The 18,462-nt window shown below is 42.1% G+C and overlaps 3 protein-coding genes across 5 annotated transcripts in view; 2 read left to right on the top strand and 1 right to left on the bottom strand.

Moving 5' to 3' along the window:
* The first annotated feature begins 1,927 nt into the window (after positions 1-1,927).
* Positions 1,928-3,250, top strand: myf6 (myogenic factor 6). The gene is made up of 3 exons (XM_031859079.1): positions 1,928-2,443; positions 2,942-3,035; positions 3,118-3,250. Exons 1-3 carry the CDS (start codon positions 1,928-1,930, stop codon positions 3,225-3,227), a joined length of 720 nt encoding a protein of 239 aa, XP_031714939.1. The 3' UTR covers positions 3,228-3,250.
* A 5,099-nt stretch (positions 3,251-8,349) lies between these two features.
* On the top strand, positions 8,350-10,280 carry myf5 (myogenic factor 5). Its single transcript, XM_031859110.1, has 3 exons — positions 8,350-8,811; positions 9,770-9,842; positions 10,021-10,280. The coding sequence occupies exons 1-3, from the start codon at positions 8,362-8,364 to the stop codon at positions 10,215-10,217; spliced, it is 720 nt and encodes a 239-aa protein (XP_031714970.1). The 5' UTR covers positions 8,350-8,361; the 3' UTR covers positions 10,218-10,280.
* Positions 10,281-14,626: 4,346 nt separating this feature from the next.
* lin7a (lin-7 homolog A (C. elegans)) overlaps positions 14,627-18,462 on the bottom strand; it is a 30,455-nt gene continuing 26,619 nt past the window's right edge. For all 3 annotated transcript variants that reach the window (XM_031859013.1, XM_031859012.1, XM_031859011.1), the window contains one exon: positions 14,627-16,523. In XM_031859013.1, coding sequence (XP_031714873.1) covers positions 16,499-16,523 — 25 coding nt within the window. In that variant the 3' untranslated portion in view covers positions 14,627-16,498. The remainder of the gene's footprint in view (positions 16,524-18,462) is intronic.

Raw genomic sequence — 18,462 nt, 5'->3', positions numbered from 1 at the left:
GTATAGCTCCTTTTTTGATTATGAAGCTGTCTTTGATGGTGACTTAGCAGCATTTTTGCCACCGGCTTGTCGTCAAAGTAATTATGATTTAGAGATATAAATTGGAAATAAAACCACGAGGCTGATATGAATACGTTTTTTCTCACTTGGTTTCTCTTTATAACAGTCTGTGTGATGTGACAGGAATGACTTAAGAGATACCATGTTGACTGGTAATAGTGTTTCAGACACCCTGGCCTGACAAATGATGAAAAGCCTCCGTGACTCCCCAACAACATAACAGAAGCCCGGAGGAGGGAGGGGGACTTCCAGGGTATAAGTAAAACCCCACTAGTACTGCAGACATACAAAAATAGGAATCCCTCACATTCCCACCTGTGAGGTTTCCAATTGTAGACCTTTCAGGTTGCAGCAGAAATGCCACAAGCTATATATAACACCTCCTCACGGGCCTTTATCTCTTTTATGAATCTGAGATGAATGAGCCACGTTTCTATTTTTAACGTCCCATGCATGTGTTTCACAAAGCTGCTTTGACACTGCACATTCCAATCTATTTTTGTTGGGATTTTTCTACATGTTACAATCGGCCATACCATTCCCACCGGCTAAAACCGGCGCAACACATCTGAAGTGTGTTTAGGATTGTATGGCTCCTGTATGTGAATGATGCTTTACTCACGCGACTGTTTGCTTTTACCTTAAACAAGATGTTGGTCAGTATGTTCAACCTGTTTAGCCTGTAATCCAGCATGACATGCTTGTCATTTTTGGGTAACACTTTGGGTAACACAATCAAGAGTTACATTTTTTTAGCCACTTGGGGGTAGTGGAAACAATCTCTACACTGACATATTGTTAAAATAATCTGATATGGCGGTGGAATATGAAGTAGCGTTGTTTATGTACGGAAGTTATGGGAGAAAAAAAGTCAACGTTTGGATTAAAATAACTACAGAAAAGACGTCACTTAAGAACAGAAGTTACATAACAAATAAGTCCACGTTTGGGTTTAAATAACCAAGGAAATGCGATTAGAACTTATATGACAAATAAACCAACAACTGGGTTGAAATAACTACAGAAGTGGTGTTATTTACATCAGGAATTAACGTGACCAATAAGTCAACTTTTGGTTCAAAATAACGTTGGAAGTGGCATTACTTAAGTACGGAACTTATGTGACAAATAAGTCAACTTTTGAGTTAAAAAAAACTTTGGAAGTGGCATTTCTGAAGAACAGAAGTAGCATTTCAAATAAGTCAACTTTCGGGTCAAAATTACGTTGGAAGTGGCGTTACTTAAGTACGGAAGTTAAGTGACAAAGAAGTCATTGTTGAATTCTGGTTTCACACAGGACACGGACAGCAGTCTCCTGTTTAACTGTATTCTCAGGTGTAACTACAAACAGTGAGTGAGAACAGCCTGCATATCTATAAAAGCAAACTTGATGTATGAGGACAATAACCTGCTGCAGAAGGACACAATCCACCAAATTGTTTTTTCAAGTGGCACATTACTGTTCTATAAACTAAAGCACTAATAAAGCCTTCATAAACCCCTTATGGAGTGTTATATTAAATGTTGATATGTTGACTCTTTAACAAGAGTATTATGTCTTTCACTTTCTCAGCGGCAGCGCACGGGGAATATCTCTGTGCTGCCATTTTGTCCGGATGTAGATATGTGAAGCACCTGTCATGAAACGTGAGATGACATTTCAATAAACCTCAAAGTATAAGCATTCCCTGCACAAAGTCAGTATGGTTGTAAAGAGCCATTGAAAAAAAAAAAGAAGACGCAGTGTGGCAGCCAAAGCGTTGGGTAGAGTTTCACATTCTATATATAAGCCTGGTGACTTGTGTCCCTGCTGCTCTGTTCAAATGCCAGAGTCACACTGTCAAAACAGAGAGAGGGGCGCAACAATATGATGGACCTTTTTGAGACCAACCCTTATCTTTTCAATGATTTGCGCTATTTGGAAGAAGGGGATCATGGACCATTACAGCACCTGGATATGTCCGGGGTGTCCCCTCTCTACAACGGCAATGACAGCCCGCTGTCCCCGGGCCAGGATAACGTCCCGTCCGAGACCGGCGAGGAGAGCAGCGGGGAGGAGCACGTCCTCGCGCCCCCGGGTCTCCGTGCGCACTGCGACGGCCAGTGCCTCATGTGGGCCTGCAAAATCTGCAAGAGGAAGTCGGCGCCGACGGACAGACGCAAGGCCGCCACGCTCAGGGAGAGGAGGAGGCTGAAGAAGATCAACGAGGCCTTCGAGGTGCTGAAAAGGAAGACCGTGGCCAACCCCAACCAGAGGCTACCCAAGGTGGAGATTTTACGCAGCGCCATCAGCTACATCGAGGGGCTACAGGACCTGCTGCAGACGCTGGACGAGCAGGAGAAAACGCAAAACGGATCATCCCACAAGTTCAAAGAGCACAGTGTAAGATATCGTTCAAAATCCTCACAGTGTTCCCATGATATCTCTTCGGAGTGTGTCAGTAGGCCTGTGGCATTCAGATTACTTTCTAATGACATCATGATGACTTACTGATGTGTTTTTATTCCCCATTGTATCTGTTACATCCCTATAATATTTCTGCATGGAACTCTAAGGTGTCTTTGGTGCTATTATTGACATAATTTTTACTTTTATTGACTTTTATTCCAGTTGGGACCAACAGAATAATATTCACTAAGTCACTGATGTTAATGTTTGGTCACTTTATATATTTTCCTGTTCGGTTATACCTTTGATCTTCCAATAATAGTCATCTTTATTTGGGTTTTTATGTCTGTCAAAAGTATGTTTGCGCGTTTTCGGAATGTTTTTCAGTTTATCAATTGTCAATTTGACAAACTATACTTGTGTTTATGCATGAGGTTTAATATTAACTGACCAAACACATGTATGGATAACATGCGATGTGTGTTGTTACAGGTGGTCGGTCATGAGTACCACTGGAAAAAGTCGTCCGAGACCTGGCCGACGTCTGCCGACCATTCCACTGCAGCAATGATAAACCAGAGAGAAGGTACATCTGTCAAACTTGTCCTACGATCAACAGTAAATAAATACATAAAAGGAAACTATTGCTGATGTCCTTTTGTTTTCAGGAACCAGTGAGTCTTCTGGGGCCTCCAGCCTCCTGCGTCTGTCCTCCATCGTGGACAGCATCACCAACGACGACAAAATCAACTTCAGCGAGGACGTTTCAGAAAACTGAAACATACTCGAAGAGCTCGACGAGACAGCAATTTTCAAATTTCGAATTTACATTATTTATCTCTAAATTATTTCCACTATATTCAGCCACTCTGGCTTCTGTTTGTTGTGTAGTCTTCATTTGTACAGCAGGAGCAACACATTTGTACATATTTTATAATAACGTGATGTTTAGATATTATTTATTTTATATTAAGACACAGATAAATGCTTTTATGAAAGCTGATATTGTATTTAAATGTTTGTACATATGTAACTGACCAAGACAATAAATGAAATAATAACTTCACAGTTAAACGTTTCTTTTTAACTAAATGATATAACTGCACTTTAATGAAACACATCAATGCTGTATAGTGTATAGTTGAGGCTTTTGTCACACAGAAGATACGATAAGATAAGATAAAATAATCCTTTATTAGTCCCACAGTGGGGAAATTTGCAGGATTATAGCAGCAAAGTGGAGAGTGTAACAAGAGACATCAGTCGAAAATAATACAGAAAACAAAACAAGTACAATAAATAGTCAAACATTAAAGGTACAATAAATAAGTAAATCTTAAACAAACGAAAATACAATATGACCGGGTTGAGTGGATACACATTATTGCACATATGAGGTTGGTAATATGAAGTATCTATATTGCACATACATAGTGGGCGTGGTTTCATCCCTCAGGCCCTTGCCCACATTTTTTCCCCAAAAAATGCAGGGGGTGGACTTCGGTTTAGACCTTGGGGGGAAGTTACACTTTAAACTTTTGCAATAATCTACATCATTGTACTCCTCATTCTTCAAGGGCATGAAGGAAAGGAAAGTGGTTGAATTGTGTTTGACAAGCAGAGGCAACTCAAGCATCAGACCACATATAGTATCTTTAATCACAATCGACGTGAAAAAATGACATGTTTAGAGTTTCAACTCAGGAACCCTTTTCCTGCAAATAAAAGGTGACTCTGCTTCTCACTGTATCTCTGTGTTTTACACCGAAATAGAAAAAAAAGCACATTACCAGTTCAAGGTCTACCAGTTCCCCCGGCATTCACGGCTATCAGAAGTCCATAAGCTTAACCCTGGAATGGTTTGGGCTGCTTCTCTTTGTTCCAGCTGGCCTCCAGCAGGACTGATCCCACAACAGTAACTTGAGTCCCCTCCAAACACAGCGGGGCTCTCCTCTACGTCGTACGTTGGGGACATGGATCTTGGGCAGCAGGCATGTGAGTCCAAAGCCCACTGGGATAATGTAGTTATCTGAGCCATTAGGTCTTAATTCATCATCACTTGGCTCATAACCGTATGGAAATCCATTGAGTCTTGTTTGTCGTGTATTGACGTGACAGGGGGGGGGTTTGGGGGCGTTTGTTGATGATGTGCTGGTCTCCCTCAGATCTCTTTGGACGACACAAAGCCCCAGTTGACCTTTGGGACTCTGCCTCATCTCTCAGGTCCGCATACACACACGTGTCCATGCAGTGTCCCACATGTGTCCGATTTATTAGAAGCTTCAATGTAGCATCCAAGGAGGGGAAAACAAAGTTATTTCAAAGCAGCAGGGAGCGTTCAAACCATGCTTATGTTTGAAGGTCAGCCCCTTTTTTCTGTGTTTTTAGTGTCTAAAACGTGCGTTGAGTGAGCGCTTCCAGAAGCCAAGATGCTCCACAGAAGGATTTAAAAGGACTTTTTTCGACCGCAGCTGTGACACTTTTAAATGAAATGTAATACGTGCATGTTCCTGAGGTATAAGAGAAGTATTTTGACATATTTCTAGATTAGATAAGGTCGATTTATTTCAAACATGTAACAAATAATGAGAAAACGAAACAAGAATAACCAACAGAATGAACAGCAAACATGTTTAGCACATACTAAGTAAACTAAATCAATATTTTGTTTGAAAAAGAGTTGGCAGAAGTAAAAAAAAAGTCCTACCCCTTTCTATAATATTGATCCGAAAATATAAATTATATTTTGGGCCATTCTGCATAACTACAAAGTCCTCTTACTTTTAATGCTTAAAGTAAAAATTGTATTTCTAAGTAAAATTTTGGAAGCAGGACTTACTTGTCATGGAGTATATTTACATATTTGTATTGAAGTAAAGTATATGAATACTTGCTCCATCACTGAGCTGAATCAAGAGCTTGCAGTAATCCTCACGTGTCCCTTTTTCAACAGAACCATTCATATCTTTTTACCAAATATCCAGTTTTCTGTAGAAACCAGACAGAAATGTGATACCTCTAAACAGTAATGTGGTTTTAATGGGCTCCTGCCCACTCACAGCAGCGTTGCCTCACTACATGCTGCAGCTCCATGGGTATCTGCTAATTTAACGTCTGTTTGCTAATGCCTGCGTTTGACCTCAATTATAGACCTAACAACAACAATCACAGTTTGTCCTTGTAAACAAATTGTTTGTTCAACCTGGGTATATTACTGTCTAAAATTTGAATATTTTCTTGACACATGTGCATATAAACCTGCATTTTGTGCTATTAGAAGACCGGTATTTGCTGTAAAAGCTCGATATCCATCTGTTTTTCTTATGTCTGCTCCATCAGACCCCACAAAGAAACAGCTCCCTCTGCGAGCCCCGACTCTCTCTCTCTTCTATAACTTTACAGGGATTTCAGTGTTACTGATGACACCATATAATTCTCATTTGGCTGTGAAGGCAGTATGTTTAAAAGTCAAAGCTGATGAAAGGCGAGCAGTTATAGGACGGGGGGGATAAGCCTGGAGGCTGAATGCTCTGATTTATCCAGACTCTCCTTGAATATCCTGCTAAAGGATTCACTGCAGCGGAGCTGGCAGCACACCTCTTTCGGCTCTCTGCCAAACAAATGCTGTTGCCACTCAAAATGTTTTTTTTTGTTTCACTACAGTTATTCTTGTGTGGAAAGGAAAATTTATGTGTGGGGGGGGGGGAACCCCTGAGATTATTTTGTATTAAACTTTATCTATTCACATGATTTTCCTTTGAAACGCCTCTGAATTATCTAATGAACTTCACGACATTTAAATAACAGACTTATTTTAACATGCTCTTAAGTTGTTTGTTTATCATATTCTCTTGTAAATTTACAGATTTTTATTTGTTGTAATGTCTTTTACTATTGCACAGTTTATTGTCCTGCACCAATCACCTAGCCAAACTCCTTGTATGTGCAAACATACTTAATATTAGTTTCTGATTCTGAATCAATATGTATTTTTAATGAAGTTATAGTTACAGAAACACATTAATCTTATTGTATCTTTTCTTTTCTTATAAAACTCAAATGTCACCCAGTATTTTGGCAGTAAAAAAAAAAATCTAAATGTGATTAACTTTTATTTGGCGAGGAGCTTCAGAAGCTTTGTTTTGCAGGAATGTAAGTGACAAATTGCCTCTCTGTCTGTGGGGCTTGTGTTGCACCAAACGAGCAGCATATTAAGTCAAAGCGCGAGGCAGTTTAGAAGAAATAAGGGTTTCAGACGTGAGGGAGATGGACATAAAGGATCACCTCCTGCCCTTCACTTAACTCCGTCTCTGACCCTTGAGAACAACAAGAAAGCAAACTCAAGAGAGTTCCCAAGGGACCAGATCCTGCGCGTAACGACTGCGCCAATAGAAGTTTGCCCAGTCCCACCATGTGCTGCGCCAATCTTAACTCCAGCCGCAATCAGCTCTCGGGTTTGATAGCAGGTTTTCTCGTTGGCGACGTTGTTCTCAGCCTGAGCAGCCTTTGATCTTCTCAGCAGCCACAAGCGCAGGCGAGCCCGATGTCTTCTTCAGCTGTGCCTAATGCAAACTCCGACCGCCATTCAGAGGCAGCGGGTATACCGCTGTTTTCTTAGGTGCGCGCTGTTCCCAGAGAAGGGGGATCGCCAAACGTTCTGACACATTGTGAGAAATATCCGCATTGTATCCTTGTAAGCTGTCAACAACATCATTACCTAAACAAGTCGGCTCGTTCGGGGTCGAGCTGCAAAAAGCCCCCCTCCAATTCTGCAAATAGAGAGACAATTAAACTTCACTCCAGAGCAGTTTACTATGTCGCCATCTTTATTTCCCAGAAACAGATGTCAGCTGTGTGAAACAAAGCAGACAGAGGCAGAATATCTCTACTAATGTGAGGAAAAACATGTTTTTAATATGCACTGCTGTCAATGTCAAATATCCAATTACTTTATTTTCACTTCTATTCAAATGGAAAACTTTGCATTCCACATTGCTTGAAGCAACCCTGCGCCATCATGGCCATCTGTTGTGTGCTGAAATTGAAGTACTTGACTTGTGTCAATAACTTTTAATGGTTAAAATTTGGTCCTTGGGAGCAAAATGGCGCGGGGAGTTAAGCAGCGGTGTCACTTGTGTGATTGCTGTTTTTTAAATGAGGCAAACAGGGAGGATCACCTCATTCACAGCACCTTCGGTGATGAGCCCGGGGTGTTTTAGAGGGGGCTTACCACTGCACCGTGAATTCATAGGGCTTGAAATGTTACACCTTGCCTTGCAGCTGGGCTGCATCTGCAACGCTGTTGTCTGCGCAGTACAAATTGGCCCGCATGCTCCTGCAAGTGGTCACCCTCTTTTTCTGCACAGTTTGACTAAAACAAAACACACGCTTTTATAATGTACGTCTTTATGGCGAAGTGTGACTTTCGTTTGTTGCCGGTTACAGATGAATCGAGCCGAAGTACCGGAAAAAACCGAAGCATTTGCTCGTGTGGTGACTAAGGCTGCAAATGTTCGCCCCCCGAACTCCCGAAGCATTCCCAAGCATTGTGTTCATCGTGGCCTTGCAGAAGAAGAGCCGCTGGAACAGGAGAGCGGTGATGAGTAGGAAAACACCAGTAAGTGCAGATGTGGGAAACTCTGCAGGGTACTGGGGGGTGAGAGACAGCGGGTTGGGGATGGGGCAGGGAGGGAGCTGAGCTAACCCCAGCCTGCCTTCTGGCTGGGCCAATGGGCCATGGTAATTAGATCTGGCCAATGTGGGCCCTGGGCTCTGGCCTGGGGGCATAAAAGGGGGGCCTGGGGCAACAGACCCCTCATATCACTCAGAGGTCTCCTCTCTCTCTCACCCCACTCCTTCTTTCCTCCTCGCGCCCATCTTTCCATCCATTCATACTTCTCTCCTCAGCAAATATGGACGTCTTCTCGCCATCGCAGGTCTACTACGACGCGTGTGCTTCCTCTCCGGACAGCCTGGAGTTTGGCCTCGGCGCAGAGCAGGATGGCTCCGAGGAGGACGAGCATGTGAGGATCCCCGGGGCCCCCCACCAGCCGGGACACTGCCTCCAGTGGGCCTGCAAGGCTTGCAAGCGCAAGTCCAACTTTGTGGACCGCAGACGGGCCGCCACCATGCGTGAGCGCCGGCGGCTGAAGAAGGTCAACCACGCTTTCGAGGCTCTGAGGCGCTGCACCTCGGCCAACCCCAGCCAACGTCTGCCCAAGGTGGAGATCCTGCGCAACGCCATCCATTACATCGAGAGCCTGCAGGACCTGCTACGAGAACAGGTGGAAAACTACTACAGCCTACCTGGAGGGAGCAGCTCGGAGCCCGGGAGCCCGCTGTCCAGCTGCTCTGACGGCATGGTAAGACCTCTGATCCACATGTTCAGCCTCCTTGTGCAAACATCGCAGCTTGCTGCGGCTCTAAAAAACCAAAAGTCCGGCAGAGAAATAACTACACGCAGGACAACTTCATTTTGCAGGAGGTTTGCCTGAAAGGGCTTTTATTGTTGAGCGAAGTATCTTCGGAGTCTTACATTTAAGCGCTGGTGCCATTTCTCATTACCATGTCGAGTATTTCATCTCAAAATAGAGCCTGGATTCTTAATCTAGAAACCTATTAATCAAAGAGTCTTGTTTTGCCCCAATGACCTCAATTACAATGCCTCAATCTCCATGCATGTCATACTCTTCTCTGAAATCTGTTCTGCAGTCCTACAAGTATCAGTGTGTGATGATTGTTATTAAAGGTCAGGCTGAATTAGTTGTTCTCCACAACAGTTTGAAGGTGATAGTGTATCAGTGAATATAAAAGAAGTTATCGTGCTGGATGGAGTAATGGCTTTCCCACCACCGGACACTTTATAGCCCTAATAAACCGAGCTAAATCCACCTTACTGAAGTCTGGCAGGAAAAAAAACACTGGGCGCTTTTCTGCATTCCATCCTGACTGCATGTTCTGCACCGCTGCCAGGATTTTCTGCAGATTTACTAGGAGAAAGTGTCATCTTGCACAAACTGGTGTTGCTTCCACTGATACAATCGATTCGGCACGCTCAGAGCTCTGGTAGGGGAAGGGAGCGCATACTGCCACTTTGGCTTTAAGGTGGAAGTGAAATAAAGAAGCCCATAACTTTGGAATTTAGGATTTATTAGCCTGTCCAGAATATCGTGAAGGGCATCGCTTGTTTTTGCACTTTTCCTGCTTCTTATATATATATATATATATATATAAATATATATATATATATATTTATGCAACCATAACACATTTCTGTTTGCAAGACTTCAAGGGTAAATTTGATTTCCCATTTTCTTGCAGGCCGACAGCAACAGTCCAGTGTGGCAACATCTGAATGCAAACTACAGCCACAGTTATTCGTATGCGAGGAACGGTAAGACCTTTCAACAGCAGCCTGATGTGAATATGACATGCATCCGTGCCAGAGGAGTGCTTTAAAAACCTAATAAATTAATTTAAATCTCCTACATTATAAAAAGAATGAAGATATGATCAAACATGTTTTTCTTCGTGTGTGCTTTTGAATAAACTTATGTCCTCTGTCTTCTTAGAGAGTTCCTGCGATAAGGCAGTCGGAGCCTCCAGTCTGGAGTGTCTCTCCAGCATCGTGGACCGTCTGTCCTCGGTGGAGACCAGCTGCGCTCCGCCGGCTCTGAGAGACACGGCCACCTTCTCCCCCGGCAGCTCCGACTCGCAGCCCTGCACGCCGGAGAGCCCCGGATCCAGGCCCGTCTACCACGTCCTGTGAAGTAAACTTTGACGTGGATATATTGCCACGGGCAGGGCGCCCTGCTTTCACCAAACACCAGCTGCATTTGCAACACGAGAGAGATAAGAACACGCTGTGTGCAAATCTGAAGGGAGACTCGGCTGTATCTGAGGACCAAGCAGCTTTTATATTGTACATGAGATTGTAAATAATGTAAATGCCCATTTATTCTGCTATTATACCCAATGAGACATATTTACCATATTTAATTATGACAGTTAATGTTGCATCAGTCCAACATGAAGTGGTATTTAAGCGGTTTTCTTTCTTTCCATGCTGTCATGAACATTAAATCTTTCACTGTTTTGTATAAAAGTTTGAGCTTTTTTGGTTTTTCTTCTGTTTCTTTGAGACCATGTCTTCACATATTTATCATCAAGTTAACGCAGGAGGTGTAATAAGATAGAATAGCGAAGAAATATAGTCCCTTAGGAGTTCTTACTTCTAATAAATGTGATGACACAAAAACAACAACAGCAAAAACCGATGACTATCTCACACTATTGTAGCAGTTTTACACAATTATTTTTATCACACAGAGTAACACTATCTAAAGGCGAGAGCTGTTTCCATCATTATAACACTGATTAGTCATTGTTTGGTGGGTTTGCAACTGTTTAAAGATGCATCATCATCTGATTTTAATACAGCTAAATTATTCATCTTTAGATTGCAGATTTATTTTTCCAGAAAAGATGTTTTTATCAAAATAAAAGGTCGAGTTACTCATCATGTGACAGTCTAGGCTGTCTCCAGCTAACAAGGTGTGGAGATCACATTAGAAACTGATAGAGGTCAGCTGATGCCATTAATCATGTGACGCTGCTGTAACCACTCATGCCGAGAGTCATACAGCAGAGTAAAAGGGCAATTTATCCTTTTAAAATATGATTTTCTGCATTAAAGCAAGGCTTTAAACAAAAGCAGACAAACCTGTTAACAACAAATGAAATGATTGCAGAGTTTAGGAATTTAAAACGCACATTTTGTCCGTCTTTCATCACATTTTAGGGTCTCTTTGTACTTCCCTGGGCGCGTGTTTAGTTGGGAGGCAGCGCTGTGTGTACCTGTTTGTTCTTTCCTTCCAAATGTGAGTCATCATTAACACCCTTGATTACACCATCGACACCAGAGTTGAGAACAAATGGCATCTAATTGTACTTGAGGGGGAGGAGGGGGTTACATGTGTGACCAAACTGTATTTAAAAAAAAAACTTATATAGAGGAAATACATTTGTTCAATCCATATTTCCTTTGTGAGTATTGTTCTCATGATTACATTCTTTACTTCCTCAATCAAGATGTCTTTCTACTTCTACCTGCTCTAATGTGCTCTTTGTTAAATTACAAAAATAAAATACAACAATGTAGAAATACTAGCAAGTAAAAGTTCTGCATTCGACAGCGAAGGTGAAGCAGAAGTACAATAATTTCCTCTGAAATGTAATGAAGTAGAAGTATAATCTATAAAATGGAAGTACTCAAGTAAAGTACAAGTACAGCCAGTGTTGGGAGAAGTATACGGATCATTTACTTGTGCTAAAGTAGCAATATTAAAGTACCCATAATGGATCAAAATGGCCCACTGTGAAATCATTTTCCATTAAATTATTACTGGCAATGCATTAATGTGCAAGTAGTATCTTGACGTTGTAGCTGGTTGAGGTGGAGATCATTTGAACCATTTTATTTACTGTCGTGTGGTGTAATAACATCATATTCATAAAGCTCACAGGTCATTTTATGTAAAAGTTGAATAAGTAAATTAAGCAAAGCTGTTAATAAGATGTAGTTCAGTAAAGAGTATAATGTCTCTTTAATTTATTTGAATAGTATAAAGTAGCATAAAATGGAAATACTTTTACTATTTAAAGCACAAGTACCTCAAAATTTGGTCAACTTGCTTACTTTCCACAACTGGTGGTCTGGTAAAAATGCTCAAAATGAAGTTTCATTTGGAAATAAGTTAGCTGGTGAGACATTAGACAACATACAAAACAGACGTACATGTATATACTGTATATATACTTATTCTACCACTGGAGAGAGTAAACAAGCAGTTCTGTGTCTCTGCTCCGGTGCTGTGAAACATTGTGGACATTCCAGCAGCGGCTTGTATTTCACCAACCACCACCACCACGGCTGCGTACGGCGCTCCAAATGGCACTCATGTCATTTTCCACGGCTGCAGTTCATGAATCGCTCACTCACATTATGTGTTCCTGAGTGTCAACACAAAGAACATGCTATATGAGATTACACCGCGGCCGGAGAGGTCGAGCATGAAATCAGGGGAAATTAAGTGATTTTCATCAGATTTTCATCACGTGCTGATTTGACAGAGAATGGATTTTATTAATAACTTGACTCTGGGATGACATGACACACATACTTGCACAGTCATTACTGTAGTACTCAGTGGGACCACAAGGGAGAGGTGTTTCTTCTATTTCCTACAACACTTAACATGTGTTTGCCCTCTGTGTTTTGATTTAAAGTTCAGGTTGATTCTTTGACTTACGATGTTTATGTGTAGAATTGACTTTGCTCCTTAGCGTCCTGTTGTGCACTCAGCCAACAGGGTTAGAGTGCAGGGAGGTGCTACTGCAGGAAAAGGTCACAGGTCAAGTGTGTTGCTCTATGGACATCTCCGCTGCTGGTGAAGAGTTTTGAGAAAAATAACATCTAAAGGAGGACGATAGTTTTTGGCGTGATGACGTTTTGTCGTCTCATTTAGACACTTGTGAGCAACCGCCTTTTTAAAGACACATAAAAACTTCACAATTCCCGAGAGGTGTATGTACTAACGTATTCTGTGTCGTAAAACAAAACGTTAAAATGTTTTCAGCTTGTGTTCATCACAGACTTTAATGCATCTAACAAAAAATATTCAAAAAACACATTGACTTCAAGACGAGGGAACCGGGAACAACACTCTATTGAGGTATATATATATATATATATATAAATATATATACAGTATATATATATTTATTAATTTTTTCCCTGAAAAATAATTGTGTCCCGATGGGAAAGAAACCCATGAAATTTGTTTCGATACCAATTAAAATATAGTAAAACTATTTGTCACAAAGTAGAATAAATCTGCATCTATCTTCTCTCCGTCGCTTCCTTTGATCGAGCCGGTCTGGGTCACATCTGATCAGCTTCACGGTGAAGTCATGACAGCGCGGTTCTAAGATGCAGCCTGAGTGACGTCACTGTTAGAGGCATGAGACACATCCAGTTCTTTCAGTGCTATTTCAGGATGTGGGGGTGTAGATGGAAGATTACAGAGGAGATCAAGAAGGCGATTAAAACTATTTTCACACCATTAATACATCAGCGCGTGTGACTTACTGAGGGGTTGTTTATCTGTTTATCATCTGCGCTTCAACTGCAGTTTCTCCTTATTTTCATCTGGGTTACTTGGTGATGCTGACAAGGTGTTACATTCAGTCTCTTGGCTCCTGATTAAAAGCCATGGACACGGGCGAGGGATTTGTCACCTGCACTTACGTCATCTGCACTCTTGATTTTTCTCACGTCGGGCTCTGGTTGTTTGCTGGAGAGAGAAAAAAAAGGGGATTTAACACTGTGTGCAACAGGTTGCCGATGAAGAAAGAGCGCTGCATTGTGCTTCTGCTGTCACCGTTTGAGTTTAATACCTCCCGTTTACAAGAGTCTCTTTATTAGTTTCAGTGCCTGCTCTTTGTACGGAGCCAACAAAAGGCCATTGACTTTCTGTTGCAGGGCTAAAAGCTGGACGAGTCTTCAGAGGGACATTTCAGTGCTCGAGGTTTAACCACCTCACCTTCTGAAGCTGCACTTAGGTCTCTGAAAGGCAGCCAGTGACGAGCTGTTTCATTGTGACAAGAAACAAACACATCAGGATTCTAACCGTAAAAACAGTCACTTCATTATGCGACATGATACGATATTGATGCCGATATAGTTATTATTCAGTAAAGGCACCGGAGGGACAGGAAATACAGAAGTTTGATCCATTAGTATTTATTATTTTATTATTTGTGCTTTTATGTTTTCTTGGCCAGGACTCCCTCGGAAAAGAGATTTTGAATCTTGATGACGTACACATCATGTGCATGATTAAGCAGACAAATTCTTTCTCCTGTATAGTGCACACTGCACTACAATATTATTATCATTATCTCTTCGAGAGGGCTTGGATGCAGCTATGACCCGAAAACCATCTGTAATTTTGCAAACTTTTGTCTCTACGTCTTTGCCGTTCTTCAGCAGGTGACACATCAATGGCTCTCTGATGTCACGCTGACACACAAAGCTCTGTGCTGCAAGTCAGAGTCGACTAAATACTTAATGATACCGTAAAGATGTAGTGATATGAAGGAAGGCCCGACAAAGCATTCACTGTACACAAGCACATAGATTTATTTTTACAAATATAGTATGTATAACAATTGCATATCAACAGTGTGTTGTCTTTTTTTTTAATCTTTACGGTAAGTACAGGACCATCTGCTTCAAAAATGTAAGTCAATTAAGAAAGAGTACCTGTGATTTAAAGATACAAAAAGGGATCTGTTGTATTGAGATGTTCTTCTGGATGAGTGAGTGAATGTCCTTTAAAACCTGAGCCCAGAGTTCACCGAATACAAGTGACCTTCGTGCTAACAGGCTGTGGAGGGAATGGCAACATCTGGCAGCGTGGAACGGAGTACGCACGAAGAAGGGTTTTGCTCTGCTGGAATTGTGCCATTATGTAGATCAGAAAAGATGGAAATGATCACTTTCTGTCAATAAGGAATAATCAGCAACATTTTCATGAAAGATGCAACTTCCCGACACTCTTAACAGACAGCAAGGGGTGAAAAAAGAGAGTCCTCTGGCATACAGGAAGTGATGCGTTTCATGTTTTGGATTTGTTTATGGTAAATAGAAGAAGAAAAAGAGGTAAAAGCCGGCATGTTTGAACAAAGAAAGAGAAGAGCGCCACCTACAGAAAACAAAAGGACAGAAAACCCCAAGACGGTACCAGACACACAAATTGACAACGCCGTGATCTCTGGGAAGTGTAGTGCAAAGAAAAGAACACAACAAGGAGCGCTTAGCACCAAATATGCAGAAGACAGAAATTACCACTCTAAGTTTAGAAACAGATGTCCCTTACAGGTACGGAGGAAAGATGATTGTCAGAACAGAAGCGCAGGTCGACATGAACTATGTGCTAGTATTCAGCTGTTATACAAGGAATAGATTTTAAATAATAATCTGCACGTCTCAGAAAGAATACATAACACTTAAAAGGAACAATAAAACTTTATGTTAAATCTCTGATCTCATAAACTACAGTATAGACATGTCTGAAAAATCATAATTTCATCTAACTCCCACTCACAGATGAAAACTGGTGACATTCTGTCTGTCTGCCGGAAACAGGACAACATTTCTGAGGGTTGATTTGAACCTCGATAAAATCTCACGGTAAGATATATTGTTCTAGATAAATCTCAGTTGGGAGGAGCTTACAAAGTTCCAGTTATTGCACATAAATAAATCCGTGCCACTTTTAAATCGGTAATCTCTTTAAATGGCACGGAGGATAGATTTGGACACAGAAGCTGCCTTACAGTACATAAGACCCAGTTTGCTTTACAACGATTTACATGTGCACCCGTAGACTCTGTATATATATGCACGTATCCGATCGTGAATTTAGTGGCGAGGTGTGAAAGCAGAAGATTGGGTGTTATTGCTAAACCTACAAGATACAAAATCGTTCCTGCTACAATATAGAAGGTAAAAAAGAGTTCACGTTTATCCAAAACAGGACAAGTTTGACACGAAAAAAAAGAGAAAGAATCCGATGGTCATTCATACAGAGACACGAGCACCAGTTGACGAATCAATAGAAACACCACTGTACAAATGGCAAAGGTGCCATAATGGATGTTCGGTAAGCAATCAAAAAGTGGATGACTGTAAACAAACACAACAAACACAAGAAAAGGAGACTCACAACCGGGGAGAACAACTCATAAAAGGGAATACGAAGTTAAAATGGACGACTTTCAGAGCTAGCCTCCCTCATACTTGTTTTTCAAAGCACCAGTTTCAGGAACGAACGGCTCTCTTTGTTTTTGCTCAGTAATCGGTGGTGCACTGGAAGGGAGAGATTAAGAAAAAGAGTCTTCTACTTGTTGGTTTTCCTCCGCGACGGAGAGCTTCCTTTGGGATCCTCAGCGCAAACAGATGGTCTTTTGAGATCCACTTTTCCTTCACTTCTTCTTCTTTTGGAACAACCTGCAGATCATTAAAGAAGAGAGACAAGCTGAGAGCGATGCTTTTAGACGGCTCAGACTCACAGACCCGAGTGTTATCACGCTAATTATGTAATGCTTCTGATTATTCTGATCAAAGCTTTAATTACGGCAACTCTCGCACTTTTGGCACGAGAAACCTACTTTGAAGGCAGTCCTCAGCCATCACGCTGCCCAAATGTCACGACAAACACGAGGAAGCCACACAAATATTCTCCTTCTTTACAAAAACATAGCTCACCATGTAGCGAAGACAGGTTTATAAACATTACATTAAGACTGTCCACTGGTTACCCGTCTGGAAGAGGACATCTCTGCACCTTTGTGTGTCTCCTCACACGGCTGTACACTGCAGGTGTAGTAGTATATATTTATGGTTGTACTAAATTATGAACAAGGCGTTACCTCAAAATACCTCAGATAACAGTTAATACAATTTTATAAATGAATGCATTAACTCTCAGGAAAAAGGAGCAGAGGCGGTAATTCTTACATATATTTATCATCTGCTAATTATTAATCAGGAGATTAAAGTCTCACTCCAGCCAGTTGTGTAACGTAGACACCGTCCAAGAGACAGAGACAGATGAACACCAGGCAAACCAGTGGCTCATGTTGCATTCTTGTCCGCTTGTGCGTGTCACTTGGTCCGCGGCCTCTTGGCCCGCCACAGCAAATCTCTGCGCTCGGCACGCCGGCATTGATAAAACATGATCCCTGATCCGTTCCCCGTCTGTAGCTCCACCATAACACACTGTTACAAGCTCCCAAATACCTTCCCAAGCTGCTCCGTGCCAAGTGCAAGACGAGAGATACGCCTGGGGGACTTAGCATCAAGCGGGCAGTGACTCTGAGATCTTGGACACATGCCCGCCTCCAGTGCGTCAGGGGAAACGCTTAAATAATTCGAGAAGCCCGGGCGGAATTAAGCGTAGCACAATTTAGCTTAATGGTGTGATTAGTGTCTGAAAAGTTTGTACTTGCTTTTAAGTTTTGCTATTTTCACACAGTAGAGGCGTGCTTTTAGTTTGACTGGCAGTGCGGAGCTTTGTTCTAAATTTATACAAGGAATAGATTTTAAATAATAATCTGCATTTTAAATAATAATCTAATATTGCTTTAGACAATATTGTCTAAAGCAGAGGTATGTGGTCCATCCAGCATTGCAGGCTGTATCTGCGTGTCCCCTGTACCTGCAGAGCATGAGCCACAGATGTAATCGATATAAGCTTGAATAATTCAACAGAATCACTGGTGGAAAGATAGCAGAAGCAGTAAAGTTTGCACAGAGGATGCCGACTGCTGAGTTTGCAAAATATACCACTGAAGTTTTGGACTTCGTGCCGGGATGTAAGCGTCTGCTACCTGCTCACGAGCCAATGAAAACGGTTCTCAAGGCCGAGCAGAGCATGGCGGAGAAAACTCAAAGGAGAGTTGAACCTGCTTCCACTTCTCTCCATCTACATTCCTCTTCTGTTTTACACCACAGTTGATGAAAAAAAAAAAAGTTAAGACAAGGAAATCACCAAAGACTTGACCAGGAGCATAGCTGTGGCTCACTGCTCCACCGGTCCAACACCGACACCACGCTGCTGGAGGCCCAGGCCGTAATGCTGGGCCCGCTGGAGGAAAGGGAGGCACGGGAAAACCAGAACCAGGACTGAGCAGAGCAGACAGTCAGAGCCTGCTGCAGTGAAATGAGAGGTTTTCTAAAGGGTGCTCTGGTGCTCTGATACACTACCGCTTTTGTCCACAGGGACCGCCAAAATCAACACTACATGAAAGTTCCTCGTAGTAGCTTTAAATTCTGCTTCCAATGTGTCCCAGCCTATTAAAACCTGGGATTGGCTATTCATTCACGTCATCGTCTTCTCTGGAGGTGCCCCCCCCCCCCCCCCCCCCCCCCCCCCCCCCCCCCCCCC

This window comes from Anarrhichthys ocellatus, unplaced genomic scaffold, assembly GCF_004355925.1.
Source record: "Anarrhichthys ocellatus isolate YVR2014 unplaced genomic scaffold, GSC_Weel_1.0 scaffold21, whole genome shotgun sequence".
Classification (NCBI taxonomy): domain Eukaryota; kingdom Metazoa; phylum Chordata; class Actinopteri; order Perciformes; family Anarhichadidae; genus Anarrhichthys; species Anarrhichthys ocellatus.
Note: the sequence above shows the minus strand (reverse complement) of the source record. Positions and strands in the feature narration are given on the sequence as shown.

Excerpts from the sequence above, each read along its gene's own strand:
- myf6 (XM_031859079.1), top strand. The coding sequence starts at position 1,928 with ATGATGGACCTTTTTGAGACCAACCCTTATCTTTTCAATGATTTGCGC. Across the intron at positions 2,444-2,941 it reads ACAAGTTCAAAGAGCACAGT|GTGGTCGGTCATGAGTACCA; the intron begins GTAAGATATCGT and ends GTGTTGTTACAG. Across the intron at positions 3,036-3,117 it reads AATGATAAACCAGAGAGAAG|GAACCAGTGAGTCTTCTGGG; the intron begins GTACATCTGTCA and ends TTTTGTTTTCAG.
- myf5 (XM_031859110.1), top strand. The coding sequence starts at position 8,362 with ATGGACGTCTTCTCGCCATCGCAGGTCTACTACGACGCGTGTGCTTCC. Across the intron at positions 8,812-9,769 it reads CCAGCTGCTCTGACGGCATG|GCCGACAGCAACAGTCCAGT; the intron begins GTAAGACCTCTG and ends ATTTTCTTGCAG. Across the intron at positions 9,843-10,020 it reads TTATTCGTATGCGAGGAACG|AGAGTTCCTGCGATAAGGCA; the intron begins GTAAGACCTTTC and ends CTGTCTTCTTAG.